Source organism: Macrobrachium rosenbergii, chromosome 20 (genome assembly GCF_040412425.1).
Source record: "Macrobrachium rosenbergii isolate ZJJX-2024 chromosome 20, ASM4041242v1, whole genome shotgun sequence".
NCBI classification, from domain to species: domain Eukaryota; kingdom Metazoa; phylum Arthropoda; class Malacostraca; order Decapoda; family Palaemonidae; genus Macrobrachium; species Macrobrachium rosenbergii.
In genome coordinates, this window is record NC_089760.1 from 5,359,770 (window position 1) to 5,384,355 (window position 24,586).

Below are 24,586 nucleotides of genomic sequence, written 5' to 3' on the forward strand. Positions count from 1 at the left end.
TGACATGACATCTGTTTTGAGTGTACTGTACTATCATATCTGTTTATCTCTCTAGGCTAAAGAAATTAAGGGTACCCGCATAATGACAACACTAAAAACTTCAAACGTCTCGAATCAAATTATTTAATTGATGAACTTAAATGCAGATCTCTCTAGATAGTATATAATTTTTCTCAGTTTTACTTCCATTGTCATACTGTTATCTTCCTTTTTCCGAATATACAAGACATACCGAGTATTTGTGTAATTGTATATTTACTCAATTATGACTATACGTTATATTACCACCTAATAAAAAAAGTATACAAGTGTTCGAATCTGTGTATGGTGACTTAACCTCTAGCTGAAGTTATTGAAGTTACAGGACAAAATAGAGATCATGAACTATATTACCACACACATTTTACGAAATTAACGTGTAATATGATTTTCATTTTATCGGACCAAATACAAACACGTGCCAAATGCCAGTGTTAGGTATCGCCTTAATACTTGGCCAAGAAAAGTCATCCGAACAGGTAATCTAACGTCAACATCCCTCATACACTCTGACAACAAGAGGTTTCCCCAACAAAGTCTGGATACCCTCTTCAGGTTTTCGCGTCTTGTGATTATCGGGAAGGAAGCGATTTGATAAAGGTTACCGTTGCCGGTGGACTCTAGATCAAAGAAAAATGCCAGGTTGTTGTGTGCATATTCCAGAGAACATGCCCGCTCTCTGTGAAAACTGGGATCCGAGCGAAAGGAGAAATTTTATTGCTTCGGTCGTGTCGGGATGTCTCGTAAGTTGCCATAGACCTGTCCCCATTGTGGTTTTAGTAACTCTTATTGATGTGGGTAATTTCTCACTAGAACCCAAACATTTTAAGGATAGCCTCAGAAGTAGCCTTCTACCCTTACAGCAAGCTAATGGTCAAATGATGGAAAGGGTAATAGGAATACGACACCACTAGGCTAGCCCTATGCAGTAGTTGTAGGTTAGGTCGGTAGAAGTACGTAACAGCTCCGCAGAGCTACTATATAGTTCTACCTTTATTTTTATTTTAGTATTTTGACTGCTTATCAAGAATTTGTTATTTTTTTGTCAGTCGACAGTAATTAACTAATTAACCTCAGAACTGGTATGTTACTGTATGCTGGGCATTCTGGAATGCTATTGTTTATGCACAGTGTAAGAGGGGAGCTCTTGGTAAGAAGTGTTGTTTCCTTCAGCAGGGGTCTGGGGTTCCCGCCCCAGCTAAGTAACCGGGTAGGGTACGCTAGGTTAGTATAGTTCCTATTGTAATAGGTTGCCCTAGCCAATCCCTTCTTGAACATATGATTCTCTAATGACTTGCGCATTCGCAGAACCATTCCATAACAACAACATGGCAGTGTGGTCTTTCTCCCGATGTTTTTCCTCAGCCAAAACCCATCGTTCCCAAAGTGCCGCCAACCATGTTGGGTAGATATGAGGTTAATAATAATTGACTGACATTAATCGCCACCACCACCTTCATCAGCAACACAAAAAGTATAGGAAAAATCAATTTCCAAGGTTACAGTCTGTGCAGAGCTGTTGTGTAGTTTTACCGTTAGGTCAGTAAGCCAGTTTCTTCTACTTAGTCATGGATATACAATAGGCCGTTTTCATAAATTCAGTATCGTCAAATAATACCATGTAGATTTTCCTGACTGCATAGGCAATCTCAGGTTGTAGACAAAGATAGCATATTAGTTTTTCACCTTTAATAAAAATGGGTAGAATTAGGATTGACAAGAACATGGGTCTCATTCTTTACCACTTTCTTCAGAAGGAAAATGTACAGAATGAAATTTGTTCAGCACGTTCTAAACCCTTAAGAAACCACTTGCCTTGTTGATTTCTGTAAGATTGTTGACCACCAAATTTACAGCAAAAGAATAAATTTTTGTCAGTCTTGAGTTGATGTGAAATCCACCATGCAGCATCCATAGGCTAATTCCTAAGATGACCATTCTCTAGCTACCCAGGCAAAGGTAATTGAAACCCTTTTTAGTTTTATGCCCAGTTGACCTAGGCCACACCTGTTGATCACACATAGCTCCATAAAAACTAGGTTATTTTGATTTATTATGGCTTGCAATGTTGGTGAGAAATTTGTCCTACCATTACTTGTAGGTCAAAGTCTGAACAGTACAGTAAACTAGGATTCCTTCTTGACAGGATGCAAGGTATAGTCCTAGTTAAAGTTGATTTTAACCTTATAATAAAAATATGGTTTGGCCCATCATTCTGCAGTCTCCCTCAAAATATTTATAAAATATAAGGTTAATGGAAAACAAACATTTACCCATAAGATGCTGTACAGGACTTTTTTTCCATTCCATCCTAGGGAGTATTTCAAATGTTGAGAAGACTTATGTGTGGATCTTCTTTGGCTTTCCTATGTTCTGTCATCATGCGCTTGGCTACTTTGACAATAGATTGAGCTGCCTCATTTGCTTTACTATTTCCAGGGCTAATAGGTTCATGGAAAAAACCCCAGTTATTTGCAAAATGGACAAGTTCATAAGAAGAGGACTGAGGACTTTATCTGAAATGACAGAGTCTGGAATACCATAACAAGCAAAATGTTTCAACTTTGTCATGGCTGCCTCTGAAGTAATTTCTGACAAAGAATCTACTTCAAAGAATTGACTAAAATAATCGATAGTAACTAGAAAAACTCTTCATTCAAGTATAAAAATATCATTACCCACCTTTCAGGGGCAAAAAGGACAACATGCATGTACAGTGGTTCCTCAGCCTGTTTTGAATGAGTATGAGGTGCAAATACCGCAAGACTCAACATACAGACAAATTTCTGCAGAGATTTCTGGCCAGTATGTAAATTCAGGAGCTAGGTGAAGACTTGAGTTTATTTAAGAATGACAGTATGAACTTTCTGTTTTAGTTCCAAGTGCATCGATGCAAATAACATTCTCGTAGAATTATCCCATTTTGAACAGGCATCACATCTTTATACTGTAGTTACAATAGGGAGTGTATTACAATAGGGAATGAGAGACTGTGGTAAAAGAGCTTTATTTTCAGGCCACACTTCAACAGTTGTTTGCCTTAATAGAGTTTTTGCATGGATTTCATCCAGACAAGAAACCTTAAATGGAGGTAATGTCAAGTTATTGGTAGAAACAACTTCATTTGTTGCATTCTCGCTTCAGTTTATTGCGGATTTTTATGGAACATATCTTTCACTTTTATGCAGGAACTTTCACTCAATTTGCGAATTTTTCCATGGACTGTATCTCTAAAATTATCACTAATTCCCCCTTTTTTTTTTCTTAGAGCAACACTGTGTATTCACTAATTACTGTTAAAATAAGCAGTTATAAATATTTTATGGTGTATATACTTAAGAGTAACAGTTGTAAGAGTTTAATGTAAGATGACTTTGGGTGTTTTGGGAGAATGGTTTGGGGTGTATTTTTGTTTGAAATGTTAAGTTATCTTATTAAGATAATTTAAGGCATATTTTTATTTGAACTATTAAAGTAGGAAATGGAAGTGAACTGTTAAAATAGGCAGTTATGAGCATTTTAGTTTAAGGGGTACAGGGTACAGTATTTGGCAGTTATAAACAGTTATAAACTTTTTTAGAGGAGATTTTGCATAAACTTTTTTAGAGGGGATTTTGCATTTCCATGGTGGGTTCTGGAACCTATCCCTGCAAAAAAATGGGGGAACACTGGACTTCATATTCTTGTGTTGGGTTAACAACATTCCTCCTTCAGACACTTATAGGAACTTGTTTGGTTTTATTCTGTTTAGTCATTATGGTTTCATTCTGTCTAGTCAGTAACTGATATGTTTTCTGAACATTCTTAGCATATTTTATTGTCAAAGTGTTCACAATAGTACCAGTATCAAGTTGGAAAGCATACAGCATGTAACATCTTGTGGACAGTATTACTAACAGTGTTAAGAGAGTATTGATCATCAGTTTGATTTACAACTTTACTATTGATGCTAGCACCAAATGTAACATTTATACCTTTCCTTTTGGAGTTGTTAGGACATTTACATGTGAAATGATTATACTGACCACATTTACCATGCTTCATTCCATGAGTATAACAATTGTCTTTAAATTATGCTTCTGTCCACAAAATTTACATTCTCTTAGATTAACACTTTATACACTATTTTGCTCAGACTTTCAGGGTTTAGAGTGATGCTTTTTATTCTGATAGCCATCTTTATGTACAGAAGCATTGTCAGGGTGAAGCACTTTATTCTTTACAGAAGCATTTACAGCTGCTCTATATATATCTACATTTTTCAAGGGTGAGATTTCTAACCTTAAGCAATTCTGTTTGAACACTAGAATCTCTAGTGGCCAAGTTTTAACCAGGGTTCTCAGACCTGTCATATGACTTTCCTTCCTCATGGCATCACTTGTTGAAAAGGAATCTTTCATGTTTCATTTATTTCACCAACCACAAATTCTTCAAATGTTTTCATTGATTTCTTGAACAGTTCTAGAGTCATCACTAGTTATAAACTGGAAAGCATTGTAAACTCTTAAGAGCATTATCAACAAATTATGTAAGAAAGAAAGCAACTTGCACTGCATTTGGTGGGGTATCTAAATGGAAGAGGATGTCAAGTTTTCAAACGCTGCTTAAAAATCTTCCAGTTTTCTAAAACATTACAGTCTATGTTGAGTTTTCTAAAACATTACAGTCTATGTTGAATTGTGGAGGGGTTTGATTAGATTCATTACAGTACTGGAATCAGACATGATATGCAGCCATTACTGTAAGTTTAGCTTAAATTCTGGAAGCATGCCATAAGCATGACCTGGAGCAGTGTACAGTATGTTATGCATCAAGACATAGGTTTTAGAGGAAGGCTTGAGATAAACAATGTTGGAGCTAGTGAACCTTATTTAATTATATTTAACAAGAGAATTAAACATGCACTGTAAAATATCTCTTAATAAGGAGGGCTCCAAAGGAAAATGAGCCTGCAGAGAAAGAAAAGTTATAAGAAAATTGATAAATAAATACAAGGGAATAGGAAACACAAACGATGCATTGGAATTCAGGAGTTGAGCAGGAATGAATTTCCTCCTTGCTTAAATATTTGGAGATCATAAGATAACACAACTGCAGTAGGCAAACTATTCCACATTTTAGTTATAGCCAAGATAAAACTACCTAGTGAACTGAGTAGTATTTGGCCTAAACCTCATAATAGAAACTACACACTGTTTGCACCAGCAGCTGCCTAAATTGACCATGTATGTAATATCTGATCCACTGCCTCTTTAAATGGTTATTGGTTATACTGTAGTTCTGTACAGGATACAGAACTAATCATCAATATCACCCTGGATTTCCTCTGATCATTCATTACCCTACTACTGTAGTATGATTATATATGATGCTATTTATCTGTGCTTTGTTATTTGTCATTAAAATACAGGCCTCCATTTTGTATAATTTTTTTTTTTTTCAAATTTTCACCATTCATACAATTATAACTCAGACCCTTTCATTTAAGCATTTCCATCTTCTCTCTGTCATTCAAGACTTAAAATTTAAACAGTCAAGTTTGTCATGAGTATTGCTTTCATGGAACCAGAACCTATATGGTAATTCACTTGTGTTGCTCCATATGTAATTATTGCGATTATTAGGCTAGCTAAGTTGTTAAGTTCCTTAGTTACATCCAGTACTGTAGTTGAATCTCCATATTTGCCTAATTATCCTGCTTATCATTATATTTTATTCAAGTACGTTCACAATGTTGTGTCTTGTACAAGTTTATGGTAGCTTGGATGGATTTGAGCATATCATGTGTTAAGTCCCAGAGGAGCCATTGCCCTGGGATATTGGATAAGCTTTGTGTGATCTGGTACCTTTTTCAAAGGCTTGGTTCATTGTAGGCATTACTTAAGGTTCTTTGTAGAGTCCCTTCAACCCCTAGCTCTGACCCCTTTCATTCCTTTTACCGCCTTTCCATATTCTCAGATGTTCAAGGATTTACCTACTTTATTTTTTTTTCTTAATTTTTTCAAAAACCTTAAGGTTAATAATGAATGATTAATGAAAGGAGTGTTAGTAACTTGACAGCTGAGATTTTTAAGATAATCATCTTTTTACATCTCACCATTTTGTCATATTTAGGGCTGAATGATGTTAAAGTGCCAATACTTTTGTTATCCATAAGTTTCACAATCCATCCATCCTAGGTATACAAACCTGAAGTCTTTTATCTTATTCCCACCTCCAAAGATTTGTCCCTGTCATAGAAGGATAAAGTGACTGGGTTGACTACTACTACAGGTGATGAGATGTCTTCTGCCGCTTTCTTAACTACTACATTTGACGACCTTCTTACTTAGCTTCACAAACTGAACCAGCTGTCACCAAAGGTTTTTCATATAAAAGACTGCAGGATTGGATATCCAGGAAAAATGCATATTATCTTGAATAGTATAGTACAGTGTTGAGTAAATTGCCCTCAGAAGAGGTTATGTAAACATATCATATAATTACCTGTATGCATTTTCATGTGTTACAGGAAAGAGATATTTGATTTTATTTGTTGATCAAATGAAGTATTATGAGAGGGAGGTTAATGTACTGTGTGTCTAGGTCAAAGAAGGTCAGGGCAGTTATTAAATTTTGGATTGATTTGCTTTATTATTGTAAATAAATGGTTTGCATACTCAGAAGTGTTTTTCCTTTCAGTTCTTTTTGGGATGGTGGTTTGTTATTGATGCAGCTGCACAGTACCCAAGCAATGATGTGTTCAACCATGCCTATCATGCATGTGGAGTTATTGCTACTTTAGCCATGCTCATGTAAGTAAAGCTAATATCAAATGTTTTAGATCAAATGTTTTCCTCAAGTCTTTCTGTGGATGCCAAAGTTCTAGGAGTAAAAAAAAATATAGAGAGAGAGAGAGAGAAACTAGCACTTTTGTTTCGTAAATCTTGCAGTTTAAAAAGTGTTCCAAATGTGAGTATGCTACATCCAATTGTTTGTGTGGTGAGCACAAGAACGACTGGAAGTTCAGAAACCCAAAATGCAATACTGTAGTAATGGTTGACTGGTTTTCTTGCTGGGGACCAGTTACAAAATGTTCACTAGGAGCCAGGAATAGGTTCTCTTTGTTTTCCAGAAAATATTACTACATCCAGCTGGTTGCTGCAGTCTTCAAGAATAATGGTTTTAATTTGTAAAATAATGAACTGCTAATAATGGTGATTTTTTTCAGTTACAAAGATTCTTTCTCAATATGTTTTGAACAATTCATAATGCTATAATGCTACCACAGATTTCTTGTAGATGGGAATTTAAGTTACTGAGTGTGTTCTAGAGGTCTAGAGATTGTCACATTCTTGGTCCCCTTTTGGTTGTTGAACTGTAACTGAAAATTTGTTGAAGTATATTGTATGTTTTTGTGTTCAAAATGTTCTTTTTTTGAAAGCTTAGTCACTTGTTTTGTCCTCAAGGAGTTACCCCCCATGGTGTGCCAGCACTCTATGGTGACTATACTAGTATCAAAGAAATATTTTTTAGCCGGGTATTGTGTCATAATGAAAACACTATGACACGTGATAGAGTATAATGGACTCAAAGATAAGAGGGCATTTTCCCTTATCTTCAGCGAAGCTGAACCCAGTTTTTTCTACATCAAAAACTGCAAGAAGTGACTATTGCGCATGCACATCTGCCATCTTGTTTATGATCAGGTCAGGCAAAAGACTAGCTCCATTACCCTCTGCTAGCTGAAACTGTGCACACAACGTTTCAGTGCCCCTCACAAAATCACTTTGATTTCAAATTTTTTCATCAGCGAGAATCATGGAAACATTTAAATGAAAGTTCAGTGCTTATTTTTAAGCTCCAGTTAAAAATTGTTAGTTTAAACTGTGGAACAAATGTTTATTTTGTGTATGGAAGCTGGAAACCGGACTTTGTTTTCCGAGCACATGGTTGGTGCTCTCTCATGATCTCTGTTATTTGCGAAAGCCCCCAATAATTTTAATTTTTGATAATTCTATTTAGAAGTTTTAAATAAAGAAATGTTCCACAATTTATTATTAATTTAGATAATCCTTTCAGATAATGATGTCTACAATAGCGTAGGCAGTAGCCTAACAAATTCAGTGTGAATAATTTAACTATACTGTAGTACTGTAGATGTTGTCTGTAGCCTATAACCTAGGCTTACATATCCTAAAGGTGATTTAAATACCCTGGATTAGGTAGTAACCTAAATTAAGGTAAGTAAGAACTTTTTAAGGGATATTCTTTAATGGTTCTAGGCAACAGCCAAGTTCATGCCAAGGACTCTAGAAGTTGATAAACAGGCTACAGAAATTTTCCCTTTATATAGCCTGTATACTGAAGCACGATCTAAATAATCCAGGACTAGGCAGTATCTCATGTTAGGTTAAGTGATAAACTTTTACAAAACATCTCATCATTGGACTAAATCATTTTCCTAGACCATGTAATCTAGGACTACATGAAAATAGTAACCTGTGCTGGATGAGATGGTAGCCTAGTCTTAACGCTACATACTAAGGCAATTGTGTTTTACGTAACCATACCCTTGTGAATTAAATAATCTGGATTAGGTAATATCCTAGATTAGAGTAAGTGATAGCCTAGCTATAAGATTATGCATTATTGGGTAACTATTTTATATAGTAGACCAAATAACCTAGGATTGGATACAAACGACAGCCTGGGTTAGACAAAAATAGTAGTCTAACTATAAGTTTACATATTAGCAAGTTGCTGGTTGTATGTAGCCTATACATTTAAGTGTGATCTATAAAAATCTGGATTAGGTAATACCCTATACAGGCAGTCCCCGGTTAATGGCGGGCTTGGTTAACAGCGATGAAAATCAGCAATTTTTGGCGCTGAATATCGCCAATTTCTGCTTATTGGTGCCGATAATTGGGTATTGGTGCCAATACATACCTAACAGAGGCGCTGATAACTGAAAATCGGCGCTTTTGGTGCCGATAAGTGCCAAAAATCGTCGATTTTTAGTTATCAATGATTTTCAGTTATCATCACACCCTCAGAACGGAACCCCCGCCAATAACCAGGGACTGCCTGTACTAGGCTAAGAAAGAACAGATAAGCCTAGGGGTACATATAAACAGTATTCTAGGATCAGTAACACTGGTAAGGTCTTATGAAGCCTATACCCTTACAGGTGATATGAACTTAGAACAGGCAATAGCCTAACCAGATTAAGGAGAAATCCTTTTAATTTAGAAACAGCGTGGCTGAATATCAGTCAAAAGGGTAGTCTCAGATACATAAAACAAAAAACCAGATTATAAGAGGATTAATTTTTTGTATAGCTTATATCCTTAGGTTTTTACATAAAGCTAGAAAAAGAAGCGGCTTAGAATAGGTTAAGCGAGAATCCTCTAAAAAATCTTCTATGCTTAGATTAATGTAGATTATACTAGAAGGGTTAACCTAAGTCATATAAAACAGTAGCTTGGGTTAGTTAAACAAATTAGTTCATAGAAGATTAGTCTATATGGCATGACATTTTAGAATTAAAATTTCACAGAGCCATTCCAAAACGACTATCAGTTTGAGTAATACAGCCTTATACAGTGTCACAATTAATCTAAACTTAAAATGGTTTGCATTAACTTGGATATTTTTTAAAAGGGTTTACATTTGCACACTAGTAATCAAACTAACCTGTAAGATGCAATATGCTAACGATACAGGGTTTTACAAAAATGTCCCTTATTAAAAACAACATATACTAATTAGTTTCTAATAACTTGGTTCTTTCACTACAGGGCCACCATTATGCGGGACCCTCAGCTTAAGTGTTCTGTAGCAAACTGCTTGGTTCGCTTTTTGCCAGGGGGTACGGCCCATTCCACCTGCCATGAGCATAGTCCTTGTAAAAAACAAGACAAATTTGCTTGGTTGCCAGATATGTGCAAAATTTGCAATGTGCTCTTGGCAGCAAGTTTCAAGGACGAAACAGCTCATTTTAAGCTGTCACGATGGATCCCAGGGTTCAGCAAGGGGGAGGAAGGGGGAGATTATATCTTTCTGGCAGCAAATATTTAACCTCCTCTCAGAAGATCTATATTTTGGCCAAAAACTCAGTATCATTGTTCCCCAAACCTCTAACCATGCGGAAGTGGAAGTTCCTCTTGGAGGTGATTTTCTTACAAATGAAGTTGGTATTGCTACTGAAATGACCTTGCTGAACCCAGAAGGATCAGGGACACATCCTTCAGCTAACCATGGGAGGAACTTTCCAGAAGGAATTCAATTCCCCTTGCAGCTTTCAGAAACTGGTCAGGAGGTGGTTCTCACTTGTGCCATTGGTGGAAGAATAAACCCCATGATAGGCTGATGATATCTTTGTAAGGTTTTCAGGTTTATTTTGTTTTTTTTTTCCTCCAATCTTTATGTCTAGTTGTTATAAGGATTTGAGTACCCCTGGGCCCTATGATGGTGCTATTCTGGCACAGATGACAACCTCTACACCCACCTTGGAGACTGAAAGTTCTCCAAATGTTGAAAACTTCTCCAAAAATAAATTGACAAATAGTAGTGCAGATAATAACACATCTCCTGATCCCCCTCCTGACTTCCCCTTCCTTGGACCCTCTAGCCATACTTCATTGACAACGACTCCAAGCAAGGAATTGGACTTCTCTAAGAAATCTTCATTGAAAATTAAATCCTCAACACAGCCAGTTTGTGTGAAAAATTTGAGAATGCTCCATATTGAAGACTTACCAGTCAGCTGTGATTATGAAATGATCTCAACAGCTTTGAAATCATTTGGAACTGTTGTAGAAATCAGGATGAACTTTATTGATATTGAATCTGAATGGGAAGCTTGGGTTACCTTTAGTAGCCATGATGAGGCTCTAAAGGCTAGCAGTATGGTAAGTGCCATACAAATAGGTCAAGCTACAGTAAGAGGAGCCTTAACAGACAACCCCAAAGACATGGACGTTTATGTGCCACCTAAATGGGCTCAGGATAAACTAGAGAGAAAGCAGAATGCAGAAGTAAGGACTCCTAAACCTCCTATATGGCTGGTAGCTTCAGCCAAGGAGGAAAATTATAACTACTACAAATTATGTAGGTTTCTCCAGAAAAAGGTGGGAGGAATAAAGAGCGGTGATATTTCTTGTTTTGGGAAGAACACCGTTCATATTCATGCCAAATCCACGACCCAAGCATATATGCTGACCTTGTTGGATATTAAAAATGATGAAATGATTATGGAGATCAAGTCCCACTTAGGCTTTTGGTATGGGAGAGTAGTACTGTTTGGTAAAGACCTATACGATATGACAGAAGAAGAAATTCTAGAAATGAACCCTAGTTCAGTTTGGAGAGTGAAAAAGGCAACTATTGCCAACATGATCATTTTAACCTTTGTAGACTCTAAAGTACCTTCTCATGTTATATTTGAAAATGAAAGGGTATGAGTATGTCCTTTCCAGCAAAGACCAGTGTTTTAAGTTTGGCCACTCATCTAAAATGTGTGAAAATGCTAAAATATTGTATGTGCATGAGAAGGAATGAATGTCACATACAGTAACTGGAAATACTAGTGGTAATCTTGCAAAGCAGAGCAGCGTAACAAACCCCAAAAGAGTCACTGAGAGGAGTCTGTTTTCCTTCCCATGGCCAGTAGAGTAGTGGCTGTTTATGAGCAGTGGCTACTTTCTTTCTGCAACATCTTTCAGTATGTGTAACTGAAATCATCACATAGAGAAAGGCTGTTGTATGATTAATGTGGTTGTAGAAGGTATTTTATTGTAAAAATATAATTTTTAAAATTTCTAAAATAGGGTCTATAAGATTGTAATCTATATTAAACTTTTAGTTTTTTATTCCATTATTGTATATGATTTTTAAACAATGTTCATTTCAAATTTAGCTATAAATTCTTTACCTCATGTAAAGAATAGTAATGAACTTTATAGTCATATTTGGATTATGTAACTTTGTTGTATTTATAATTAAACCTCAACATTCAAATACATTTGTTGCTGTTATAATTAATAGATGAGAAAGGTTGCATTTCATGTTGCAAATTTTTCTATACAAGGTCAGTTTTGTGTGTATGTTTACCTTGCAGAGAGGTGCAGCTTATATTGTGCTTTATGAGGTTTACATTCAGCTGTAATAAAGGCTCTTTGCATTGTCCAATCAGCCCCATGTGCATTTCTTCTGAATTCACTCCTCACTTGAAAACAAATCCTATGGGCTATCTTTGTGAGATTCAAGAAATGTTACAAAGTGGTGTTATTATTCATTCTAATTTTGATGATAATTTATTTCCACAGAATTCATTCTGTAATTTGTCTTTGAGAATACTGTACCTCATTTTCTAACTGGTCATACCTTTTTTACCCACAGCTTATTTTCTGGTCACAATTGTTTGACTTATGGGTAAATACTTGATGTGTAAGGATGTGGCCCACTCGAGATGGCATAACATTAAGAAAAAATTTGTGATTGGCCTGTTAATAACCAAGATCAGAGATCAAAATTTTGAAATAAATGCCTGAAAATAAAAATGATCAAAATCTACATAATTTTCAGATTTTCCAAGCATTAAGTTTTAAATTGTAGTTAAATCTGATGTGTTTATTAAGAACAAACCTTTTGGTCCAGTTGTATACAAGTTAAGAATGCTAACTCAGTGTAAGTGAGTGGGAAATAAATTAATTCAAGCTTGGGGTGTATTAAAAAGTATTTTGAATGAGAATCACATTATTGTTTTATTAAGGTTTTATTTTATGGTCAGCAGATGTGAACATTGTCACTTTGAATCTCAGAATAACTACAGATACCATTATTATAAGGTTAAACTGTTTAAATTAAGATGAAATGGGGTCAGTTTCAAAGTTGATATATATTGGATAATTCCATGCTAGAGTTTAATCATGAATTAAAATGAACAAAGAATAGACTAAATAGACTAAAGTATTTGAAGTAAGGTGCAAAATTAGAGTTTGATTTGGAATATAATTACCATATTAGAACAGGTATACCTCAGCCATGGAAAATGGATAACTGTGGAAATATTTTATAAAAAAATGGCATATACAAATCAATAACTGACACTGTTACTATACAGAAAATGTTTGTTTCACAGGGTCAACACGGTGAGTAATGGGCAAATCCGTGGCGATATGTACACTGATGGCTGCATTGGACCATTTGGAGCAAGAATTTGGCTTTTCCTTGGTCTGATGCTCAGTTTTGGTTCCATCATTGCTGCTTGCTGGATTCTTTTTGGTGGTTATGTGATCCCTAGTAAGTAAAATGAAAAGTCTGGTAATTTTTCATAGTTTGTTATGTAAAATGACATTTTATGATAAAATAAAGTTTTATATATACTTACCAAGTAATTACATAGCTATTGGTTCCCTACCTACGGCAGCTTAAAAATTCAAAATTTGTGCGGTGGCGCTCGTTAGTGTGTAGGTGACAAGGTCCTGCCCACCATCCGGGACTCGAGGAAACAACCCAGCGGAGAGCTCAATTCGTTTTATGCTTTAATGTCCATGCAAGGGGAGGAGTTCGGGCTCCTATCTTGTAATTACTGGATAAGTTTACGTAAGTAACTTACCAAGTAATTACATAGCTGATTTCATATTGTTAGGAGGTGGGAAAGAGCATAGATGTATTCTACTCCAAAGCATTAAGTAATGAATTTGAAATAGAAAAGTTGCTAGCATTGAATAAATGTTTGTTGTTTCCTTACCTGTTGAGAGAGCTGCTGCAGGTAGGTACTGCCTCTGGCTGGTGCTTCTCTCAACTTGTAGTGGGCTTAGCAGTGTAGCCAAGGGTCACCCCTACATTAGTGGGAACTTTGCAGTGGAGGGAGCACACTGTGTACTGACAAAGTTTTAAAAGATGCCCTTGGCCTGGGCGAAGACCAGAATACAAAATGATAACACTATTACCTACACCACAGAATAAAACCATAACCCAACCATTACCAATAAAAAAAACGAAACTGGTGGGTACTCCAGGTACAATGCACCCCCAGGCTTCCCATTGACTCAATACCTTAAGTCAAGGCAAGTGGATAGCAAAGGAACAGAGAGTTTCCCTATGCTTCCTCTCCCAGCACCATGCCAGCCACTGATAAAGGTCCTAAAGTGTTACAATTTTCAAACATGGTTTCTATGTCCTTGAGGTAGTGTGAGGCGAATATGGATGTGCATCTCCAGACTGTCGACTGTAGGATGTGGAAAGAGACAAGTTGTGTTTGAAAGTGAACTTGTTTGAAAGTGAGGGAAGTTGCGACTGCCCTAATTTCGTGAGCCTTAACCTTAAGTAATGGAAAGGCTTCTCCCTGGTTCTGAGAGTGGGTTTCAAATATTAAGTCTCTCAGAAGAAAGGATATGGCATTTTTGGAAAGCGGGTGAACTGGGTTTCTTACAGAACACCAGAGGTTGCTTGAAGGTCCTCTGATCATTTCCATCCTCTGAAGATAGTACCTGAGGGACCTCACTGGACAGAGGAGTCTTTCTTCTTCCTCAGGTTCTAAGATATCCATAAGGTTCTTGATCACAAAGGATCTAGGCCAGGGTTTAGAAGGGTCCTCGTTCTTTTCAAGGAAACCAAGAGAAAGAGAGCAGACTGCGTCCTCTTCTGCAAAACCTATTCTCTTGTCTGTTGCCTGTAACTCGCTAATACATTTGGCAGTAGTGAGAGCCACTAAAAAGAGTCTTTTTCATGAGATTCCTGAGGGAAACAGAATGAAGAGGTTCATATTGAGGACCTGAAAGCCACTTCAGTACAATGTCTAAGTTCCAAGAGACGTTGGAAGAACTTTCTTTCTTGGACGTGTTGAAGGAGTTGATCAAGTCGCTGATATCTTCATTAGAAGACAGATCCATTCCTATGTGCTTAAAGACTGAGCTGATCATCAACCTATACCCTCTGATGGTAGAGGCCGAACAGCTTCCTGACGGACTTTAGGAATATCAAAAAGTCGGCTATTTGACTTATAGATGTCTCAGAAGAAGAGTGTTATGGTGGCTGCACCATCTTCTGAAGACTGCCCATTTTGATTGGTAAAGCTTTGTAGAAGAAGCTTGTCTTACCCATTTTGATTGGTAGAGCTTTGTAGAAGAAGCTCCTCTGCATCTTGCTATTGCCTCTGCAGCCTGTCTTGAAAAACCTTTTGCTCTGATGTAGGCTTGACAGTCTAAAGCCTGTCAGGGCCAGAGCGGATAACCATTGGTGGAATCTGAGAAAGTGGGGTTGTCTGAGCAGAGACCATTTTTGTGGAAGGAGTCTTGGGTAATCTACCAGGAGTCGAATCAAGTCTGGAAACCATTCCTTGTTCAGCCAAAATCCTAGGGTCATGGAGGTGTTCTATTGCGTCGACAGCTTGTTGATTACTTCCCTGATCCTTCCGAAAAGAGGAAAGGCGTACACATCTGAGTCTATCCAGTCCAAAAGCATGGCGTCCGTGCTCCATGCTTGAGGATCTGGGACCGGAGAGCAAAAGAGGGGAAGACGGTGGTTTCTTGACGTTGAGAAAAGATCCACTGTGGGTTTGCCCCACAGTTTCCACAGGCTGTCGTACACTATCAGGTCTAAGGTCCATTCAGTTGGAAGGACCTGTTTGAGGCGGCTTAATTTGTCTGCAGTCACGTTCATTCTTCCTTGAATGAACTGGGTGACAAGAGTGACTTGGTTCTCCTCCACCCACAGAAGGAGATCCCTTGCCGTCTTGTACAGAGAGAAGGAATGAGTGTCCCCTGCTTGCAAATGTAAGCAAGTGCCGTGGTGGTGGTGTCCATGTGTACTACAATCTTCTTGCCGAGGACCAGATCCGGGAAGGACTGAAGGCTCAGGTGAAATGCTCTCAATTCCTTTACGTTGATGTGAGAATTATGTTGTATTGTAGTCCATATTCCGGAGACTTCCCAGCCTTTAAGAAGGGCGCCCCAGCCTAGGTCAGAGGCATCTGAATAAAATAGAAGGTTTGGGTGCACTGGGAGAAGAGACTTCCCTTCCTGAAGTCTTTCCCCGCACAACCACCACCGGAGATCCTCTTTGATTTCTGATGTAATCGGGAAGATGAAAGAGTCAGGTTGGGTCTTTCTGCACCAGTTCACTTTGAGGAAAAACTGAAGGGGTCTGGTGCAGTCTGCCTAATTTTACAAACTGCTCTTCTGAAGCAAGGGTTCCCAGAAGACTCATCCACTGTACTGCTCAGCAGGAAGGAAGAGCAAGGAACTGACCAAAGTCTGAGAGGCAGTTCAGGCACAAAGAAATTTTTCCAGGAGGAAACAGAAAAGCCTGAAAAGTCTCAGAATAATCAGTTCATCCCTAAATTGGAAATCTGGTTTAACCAGTCTGGAGCAGAAGAGGATTTCTTAAAAATTTCTTTTTGTTTATGAGAATGGATAAAGAATCTTCTGAACTGATGAGGCAAAGAGTTCTCAAGTCCAAGACAGTCTGTTAGCACTTTTCCTCCTCCAACAATTCTGGAGACAGCCAATCAGCAGTATTCTGGTGTGATATAAGTTGATGTTGATTACCAGAAGGTGAAAGTCCTTAAACGCTTCCCCTGAGGAAATGACAATGATGAGCAGGAGTCAGGCTGGAAAAAACTTGAGGAGCCATCGATAAGTCTCCTGTAATTCTTGACAGCCAGGGGAGAGGAACTGCAAGATCCGCATTTCCTGAAAAAGAAAAAGTAGAAAATTTTCATGAGTCTGGATGAACAGGGACATGAAAAGGCCTTTCGGATCCTGGGAGCATATCCAGGGTGACCATCCAGTCCTGGACCTCTTGGTGGAAACTCTGGAACAGGGGAGTAGATAGTAAAGTAGGAGGAGGAGGACAGCCACCTCCTCAATAATGGAGGACTGGTCAGTTCTATTTTCCATTAGAGATTATCCAAAGGAATGGAATCTGCATTGGCCACTATTGGCCTGGAACAGGAGTAGATAGTAAAGTAGGAGGACTTTTTATCTCTTTAGTTCATCATCCCTACATTATCCAAAGAATGGAATCTGCATTGGTTTTTCAGCCCTATTTATCTCTTTTTTCTCTTTCTCATCTCTCTAGATGAGATTTCATGGTTTTCCATTTCTTATCTTCCCAATCCTGACACTCTATGCAAGTATTATCCTTACTACATTCTTGCCCCCTACATGTAGTGCATTTTGTATGAAAGCTTAGTTAGTCTAGTTCTACAACCCTCAGAACAAAAGCAAATACCAGATGAACTGGAATCCGACATCATTAACTAAAGTAATACCTAAAGTTAACTTAAACAACAATTCCACAATGATAGTAAGCCACAAAGCAACAAATTCTGAATACATCACCAAATTTGTGCAAAGAAAAGTGAAGAAGCAGCAGCATGAAAACTTCCGATGTTGACTTGGAAGCCAGCAGAAAATGAATTAAGCTCTCCACTGGGTTGTTTCCTCGAGTCCCGGATGGTGGGCGGCACCTTGTCACCTACACACTAACAACAGTAGCACCACCGAGTGAATTTTGAATTTTTAAGCTGCCATAGGTTAGGGAACCAATAGCTATGTAATTACTTGGTAGGTTAATTACTTGTTAAGTTACTTATATAAATATAAAACATGAAGATCATATAGCTATTCATATATGAAAAACTTATTACATATATTGTATTTTCTTCCAAGTTAGATGATAAATAAAATTACTGGTAAGTTTTAGTGGAAAGAATTTTTAGCATTAATGTATAATGAAGGAAATTTGCATATTAGATATAACATACAAGCTCATACCAACTTACTGTGTTTTCAGAATCCCAGATCCAGTGGCCAGGTGTTGCTGTCTTCCTTCAAAATATGTTCATTTTCTTCAGCTCTGTTATATACAAAATAGGTCGTTCGGAGGACAATTGGGGCTGAGTAAACCTGTACATAAGGGAGATAGAATCAAAGAGACTAAGAATTATACAGGATGTAGTTTTCTTGATCATATTTTTATTTTTCCTGTACTACCTCCAGATGGGATTTATTTCCAACGTGTCTGTGTGAAGATGTGTCGGAAGTAAATCCTGAGGATAAGAATAATGAAGTGCAAAACATCCTTCTCTCATTATCTCCCTTTCATAATGAAATACTAAGAGAGAACATAAACAAGTGAAAAGACAAAAATACATTATATAGTACTCTTTATTAATTGATTCTCATCACATTTCATCAGTGTTAAGTATTATTATTATAGTGATTACCAAATAGTTATGATTATCATAAAGTCAATATTGTGGAAATTCTAATGAGAGTGAATTTTATTGATTTTTCTTTGCTATCTGAATAACCTGTACTGTAAATGAAAATTTTTTTTTATTACATTTTTTAAGTGGAACTACTGACTGAAACATGAATAATCTTGTGACAGTGATTCAGACTACAAAATTATTCTATTTTAAATTAAAGACAGGTTAATGTTTTCATGAAATAACAGTGATAAGTTATCATAGCATTCTGGTTTTCATATTGTGCACTAATTCTCAATGAGATAGATAATGACAGACAATTCAGTTTAAAAATCAAGTCAGGTTAATAATCCCATTATATATTAACAAAAAGGATATTTTCATGTCTTGGGTTTCAAAATTTATTTTATTAGTTGTGCATTTGTTATTTTCAAAGAATACTTGCAGTACCTTTATAATAATTTCATGTCTGTTAGACAATTTGGAAATATTGTATTGCATTTTATAGTGTAAGAAGCTATTTTAAAGTCTGTTTTATATTCTTCAATCACAAAAAAGCCTGTTCTATGCCATGTCAAGGATTTTGTTAATACCTACATTGAAGGTTGCCGTACTTGCAGTGCTGTATGTGGCATTTTTAGATTACCCTCTACCACCTCCTTTCTGTTTCATAGGAATTGACTTCACCAGTTATAGCCTTCCCTTCTCTATTTTTTATTCATTTATAAATGCAAGAGTTAAATTTTAAAGATATTCCTGATGTCAGGATTTCTATGATACTGTATTTACAAAGGTGCAGTAACCACATACTTTTGCCAAGGTGTATGTTCTGGTGGTAGAGAGTTTTAGATACAACATGTATCATTCTCTGTGTTTTGGTGTACAGTACCTTGTGCTTTAGTTAATTGTATTTAGATGTGAAACCAAGTATATATGGTAGTTAATTGATTCTGTGTATTTCAAAGTATTTTTGCATTACATTTTATTACATATCTTCGTAATACAGAGCCACCTCATACTGACTTTTGAGACTTTATAAGTGGTTAAAAGGAATGCTTTATTTCTCTACTTGCAAAATTCTAGATTAGATTAAGTATCAAATTAAGAAAACTGAATGCCAAAATTATGGGCTTCCAAATTCTGTGCATTCATGTTTCTGAATTGCATGGACATAAGTTAGCTGCAGCAATAAACCACCTCAGCCCATTTTTATCACTGTTGTGAACTGAAATGAATTTTGGAATTTATGAAAGTATCAAAAATGTATGCTATTATACCTGTATGAAAATTATTTTTGAATATACTTAGATTTATTTCGAGAGTGTAATGGGAAACAATGTTTTAGTTTTGTAAAGAAAAATTTTGTTGGACTATTCATGGAATGCCACTTTTTATGTGAATCATGTATTTAACACTTGTGCTGAGGAAGGGTTTCAAGTTTACTGTTAATGCAGTTTATATACTATATTTTACACTGAAGACTTTTCAGTGCATTTTCATTGGCCCTGTTAGTGTAGTTAAACAATGTTATGCTATTCAGCAGTTCGGGTTTCTCGCTCGTATCTAATAACATCTGGAACGTGTATAGTATTAAAAAGGTTTGTTGCTACAATATACACTCTTACTACAGTACCAGTTGTACTGGCTTGATTATCTCTTTTTGTGTAATACAGTATTTAGATATATTTCCTATTACGTATTGCCAAGTTTCAAAGATAGTTGAGGATTGGCCCGAAGTTCCAGACCATGTGTTTTCTTGGATGCTGGTTTTGCAAAGTTAGCGCTGATGTTGTTCATGTTATGGAAACATCGTGGTTTCTCATTCCTTCCTGTTGTCATTGTAGGCATGCATAAAAAAGGTGGTTGTTAGATTCATGGTACAGTACAGTATTTGCATATTCAGAAGCAAAGGTGGTGTATTGTAGAATTTTTCTGAAAGTCATGTTAGCACAGGAGAGTTAAGGATTTTTTGGCACATATAAGTTTTAAAAGCACTGAGAACTGAGTCGTCTATCATTTTATCCTCTTGGGGCTTGAGGGTAGGCCAGCTGATTGTTTTGAAGACAAGTATTAAGTTACATTCTGTATTGTAATTTTTTTATTTACATTTACTTTATATTTTCATAAAGTTCAAACCGAATGATGAGTTATTAATGGGAAGGGATGTAAAGCTGAACTGTGAGGAAGGGGTATCAGTTACATGCTGTTGATTCATAACCTTTATAGGATGGTAGGCATGCATGGTTTGGCAACTCTACATATAATATTTATGTATATTCATAGGCATTGCATTTCTGCTTATGAAGTTTACTTGTGCTCTGGTGATTTACAAATATTATTTCATACAATGGCCTGACTCGCAGCCTTGTTAAGCCTAATGCTCTGATGGTAACCATCTAGGTATTTAGTAAAGAGAGTTTGCTACAATAGTCTTCCCTCCAGAACAGTCAGGAACCACGTCTCATGCTGTCAACTTAGTAAAACTCTTCAGTTAACGGGTTGTCTGGTTTTTCAAGTATACTGTACTCCTTTTTTTGTCATATTCTCCTTTCAATTATTATACTCTTCATTTCCCGTACTTTTGTATCTTGTTAAGTTTTTTTTAATGTCCATCTCTTGCCTTTGCAGCCAGTTGTTATTGGTAAAATTACTCTCCGAATTTTGTGATATTGGTTGCCTACACAGCTCCATACTTATCAAAGGACTGGCATATTCACTCATCAGTTGTGGTGGGTTTTGAGTCTACTGATGCATGCTGTACAGAAATGGTAATCTTTGTGTGGTTTTTGTAAGATCTCTGTTTCTCTTGTGATTTGCTTATGAGGTCTTGATATTTCTCGGAAAAACTACAGTTACTAATTTATGTCAGACAAAAATAACCAACTCTGTGGGTACGTGGGTGGTATGCAGTTTTGCTGGGTCTTCCAGTAAAGTTGATAATGTGCTCTGTGGTTTATGTTCATACAAAGAAAGTCTGTGTTTGTGATCATTTGGTTTGCAAATTTTAGGATTGTAAATTATTGTTGTAAAGGACTGTCCATCTTATTCTCAGGTTTGGCTTAAAGCTTGAGTTGAAACATGGAAATTGAATTATTAGAGGATGACACTTAAAACTAGCATAATCATAAAAAATTTGAAATATCAGTTTATTACCCCATTTTACCATATTTGTCAGAAATGCAATACAGAGTGGTCTTCCTTCTCATGGGATAGTCAAAGATTGCTTATATATGCACACTAACTTTAACAGTTATTCATGAAATTCACCTGTTCATGTGTTCCTTGAAAGTATACTGTATTTCAGGTTTATACAGTGCATAATTACTTGCTTTAATACAAGTATATGTCAATATTTAGTTAAATATGCTGCAGTGAAGTAAATTTGTTTTACAAAAACTACCTCCTCTGCTTGCTACAGTACTCCCACTTAAAAGATCTTTTCTGGATTGAACTTTGATAGGAATGTTAGGTTTCTGGATTAAGCCACTGAACTGTGATGATCTCTTGTTACTGCTAGATTTTTACTTTGAATAAGTCTTGTGACCAAGGATTTGATTGTTGTTGGTTTGGTGTTTTACCAGACATTTCATGTCCCTTACATTTGTCTTGATTTTTTTTACATTGTAGTAAATTGCCTCAAAGTTTCTTCATATATTAAAAATAGGAAAATATGCTTTGTATACAAACCATTATGCTAATGTTACACAAAGAACTAGCTTGGTAATATTGGTTAAAAAAAATCTTGCAATGTGTTTATGGCTTCATATTTGCTGATGTTAATTAAGTGGTGGTTGTTACATTCAGTTAAAAATTATTCATGGGAAATGAGTACGTACTCATGTTCAGCGAAATACCAATCTTGAGCCTTCATTAATTTTAAACCTAGAGGGAGAGCTCGCATATAAGACTTTCTTAAATTAAGCATGTAAGTTTCACAGTTTTTATCTTTAACAGTAAGAGCATACAGTATATTCAAATGACATTTTCATGCATTTGAAGCTGGTAAAATTGGCCTATGCTCATGTGATTTCATGCAGTTAGTTGGAGTGAATTAATCTTGTGGAAAATATTAAAAAGTGCATAAATAAGTAATTAAAGGAATCCAGTGACTTATTGGAGTCTCAGTTTTTCTAGAAAATTTTTTTTTTTTTTGTATGGAAATTGTTTTAATTCATCATAAGGCTGAATCTGAGTGGTGGGGGTGATATTTTATCAAAGTAAATATGCAGTTCACTTTAATCTTGAGCATACTGAATAATCAGGTTTACTGTGTATAAGTTGTCTTGTAAATATACAAGCCAAGGGAAATGTGATTTCATATAATTTTATTAGCTGTGGGATCAGTCATGATGAAGTTCAAGGGTTTGTGGACTCTGATCTGTACACTGGAAAGTAATTTTAGAATGCGGAAAATTTGGATATTGATGGGACAAGTACTCCAAAATTTTTGTTCATTGCAATTTATCAACGTGAATGAGTCGATTTTATCTGTAATCAGTATTTAGATTATTATTTAAGAAATTCATGAAGCTTTTGCAAGCTGCAAAAATATTCTAAATGTGCAGGAATACTCCATCTTTAGTAGTGTGTTGTTTATGCTGATGTTTTTTTTTAGCACATTCTACCAGACTGTGATTAATTTTTTTTTTATTCCATATTTATGTCATTTAGTATGCAAAAGAGGGAAATTGGGCTTCTTACTTTCCATTTGATGACTGTAGGACTTGGAAAGAAAAATGTTTACAATTTATACAGTGAATAATAACAAACCCTTAAATGCAAAACTACAGTACTAGATTTTGAAGGCTGAAAATGAAATGTGTATTCAGCACATTACTTTCGTTTCTTTACAGGACAATAAAACAAATGACGGTACCTACACAAAAAAATATTAGGAAAACACTTTACAACATTTGTTGCTGTATGATGGATGACTCTCATGGGAGATCTCAAGTCATGCATAAACAAGTTAATAAAGAGTCATTGACTGAAATAAGGAAGTTTACTGATTTTGTTACTAGTGGCTGTACACAAGTGTTTAAATGTCTATCCTCTTCCAGCTTTGTCTAATTGAGTGTTATATCAAGTGAAGAATTGTGGAGGGCCCATTAAACACCAAGTCTTCTCCATTTTCTTGAACAGACCTTTTTGGAGTCAATCAAGCAGTCTTGGAAAAGTATTTAATTTTTTTAGGCGAGTGAATGTTTCTAGGTTCAAAATTGTTAAAATTGTTAAATATCTGTTATTTCAAATACGTACAGCATTGTGGAAGGCATATTGTAACAAAATTGGGGAAATGTGAAAAGGTTATTTAAGACGCTGTTGAGTGGTGTTAAGATTTGTTCAACCAAGCAGCAACTTGTTGCTCTTAGATTGTCAAGTAAATGTTCTGGAAATGTAATGGAAACTTTCAAAATTTTAAACAAAAGTTTTCAAGTGGAGTGGCTGCTGTGTGAACAGTAGTAAAATTACCGACTTAGAATAGAACTTTATTGTATTTTAACACTCATATTTATATTGGTTGTTTCTGTACAGTTTCTCTCCTCCTTGATAAGGATGGTCACATGGTATTTTAAGAAGTTATCATCTATATAATCGTAAAATATTTAGCTTTGACAACTAGGCAAGTTTAAGCATAGGTATGTGTCATGTTTGTAATTTATTAACGGAAAACTAATTTTTCTAGAAAAAGTTGTACAGGTATTTATGATGTAATATACTGTAGTGCTGTATTATATTATCTTATCATTTTCCTGTCATGAAACTTACTTTATGGTGCTTGTCAGTTGTATTAGTTTGGTAATTCACCAGATATAGTTATCATCTTCATAAACTTAATATCAGATTTGTTCTGATATGAATACTCCCTACACCTTCAAATACTGTATAGGAGATTCCTGTTAACCCAACCTTCCCTGGTCAGACCTACTGACGCTTAGCCCAATTGCTTCCCAGCTGAGCATGTGACAAGATGTCCTCAGATGCTCTAGAATCTTGTAGTCTCTCAATTAGCCTTGTGCGATGTTTACAGGGTTTGTACTTATACCCGTTATTTCTACTGAACTTTTTTGTCTGTTTTTAACAAGTGTTGCATTCTAGCTTTCAGACTTGGTCTATTTCAGAGAAGAAAGATACCCATTCTGACTTGATCATGTGATCAAGCGTTGTGTAGGAGTGCTTGTTCAGTCTTGCCCATCCTTCTATGTAGGTGTTATTTTGTTTTTGTTGAAACTTTGTAAAGTGTTGTGTTTTTAATAGTATACAAGTACTATAAGTATTTTTAGTGTTTTTTCCACCATTATGGAAGATAATGGGAAACACGATTTAAGTCAATGCCTTGGC

The 24,586-nt window shown here is 36.1% G+C and overlaps 1 protein-coding gene and 1 long non-coding RNA gene across 2 annotated transcripts in view; one reads left to right on the top strand and one right to left on the bottom strand.

Annotated features, from left to right (window-relative positions):
• The first annotated feature begins 532 nt into the window (after nt 1–532).
• LOC136849011 (transmembrane protein 50A) lies at nt 533–23,979 on the top strand. The gene is made up of 4 exons (XM_067121855.1): nt 533–782; nt 6,721–6,833; nt 13,166–13,326; nt 17,827–23,979. Exons 1-4 carry the CDS (start codon nt 675–677, stop codon nt 17,931–17,933), a joined length of 489 nt encoding a protein of 162 aa, XP_066977956.1. The 5' UTR covers nt 533–674; the 3' UTR covers nt 17,934–23,979.
• Nucleotides 13,185–24,586, bottom strand: part of LOC136849012 (uncharacterized) — a 71,455-nt gene continuing 60,053 nt past the window's right edge. Inside the window, exons 3-4 of the long non-coding RNA XR_010856199.1 lie at nt 17,816–17,939; nt 13,185–13,323 (exon numbers count right to left, since the gene is read on the bottom strand). This is a non-coding gene — a long non-coding RNA (uncharacterized lncRNA). The remainder of the gene's footprint in view (nt 13,324–17,815; nt 17,940–24,586) is intronic.

Coding starts and splice junctions, on each gene's coding strand:
- LOC136849011 (XM_067121855.1), top strand. CDS start 675: ATGCCAGGTTGTTGTGTGCATATTCCAGAGAACATGCCCGCTCTCTGT. Junction 6,834..13,165: donor GCTACTTTAGCCATGCTCAT/GTAAGTAAAGCT, acceptor TTTGTTTCACAG/GGTCAACACGGTGAGTAATG. Junction 13,327..17,826: donor TGGTGGTTATGTGATCCCTA/GTAAGTAAAATG, acceptor CTGTGTTTTCAG/AATCCCAGATCCAGTGGCCA.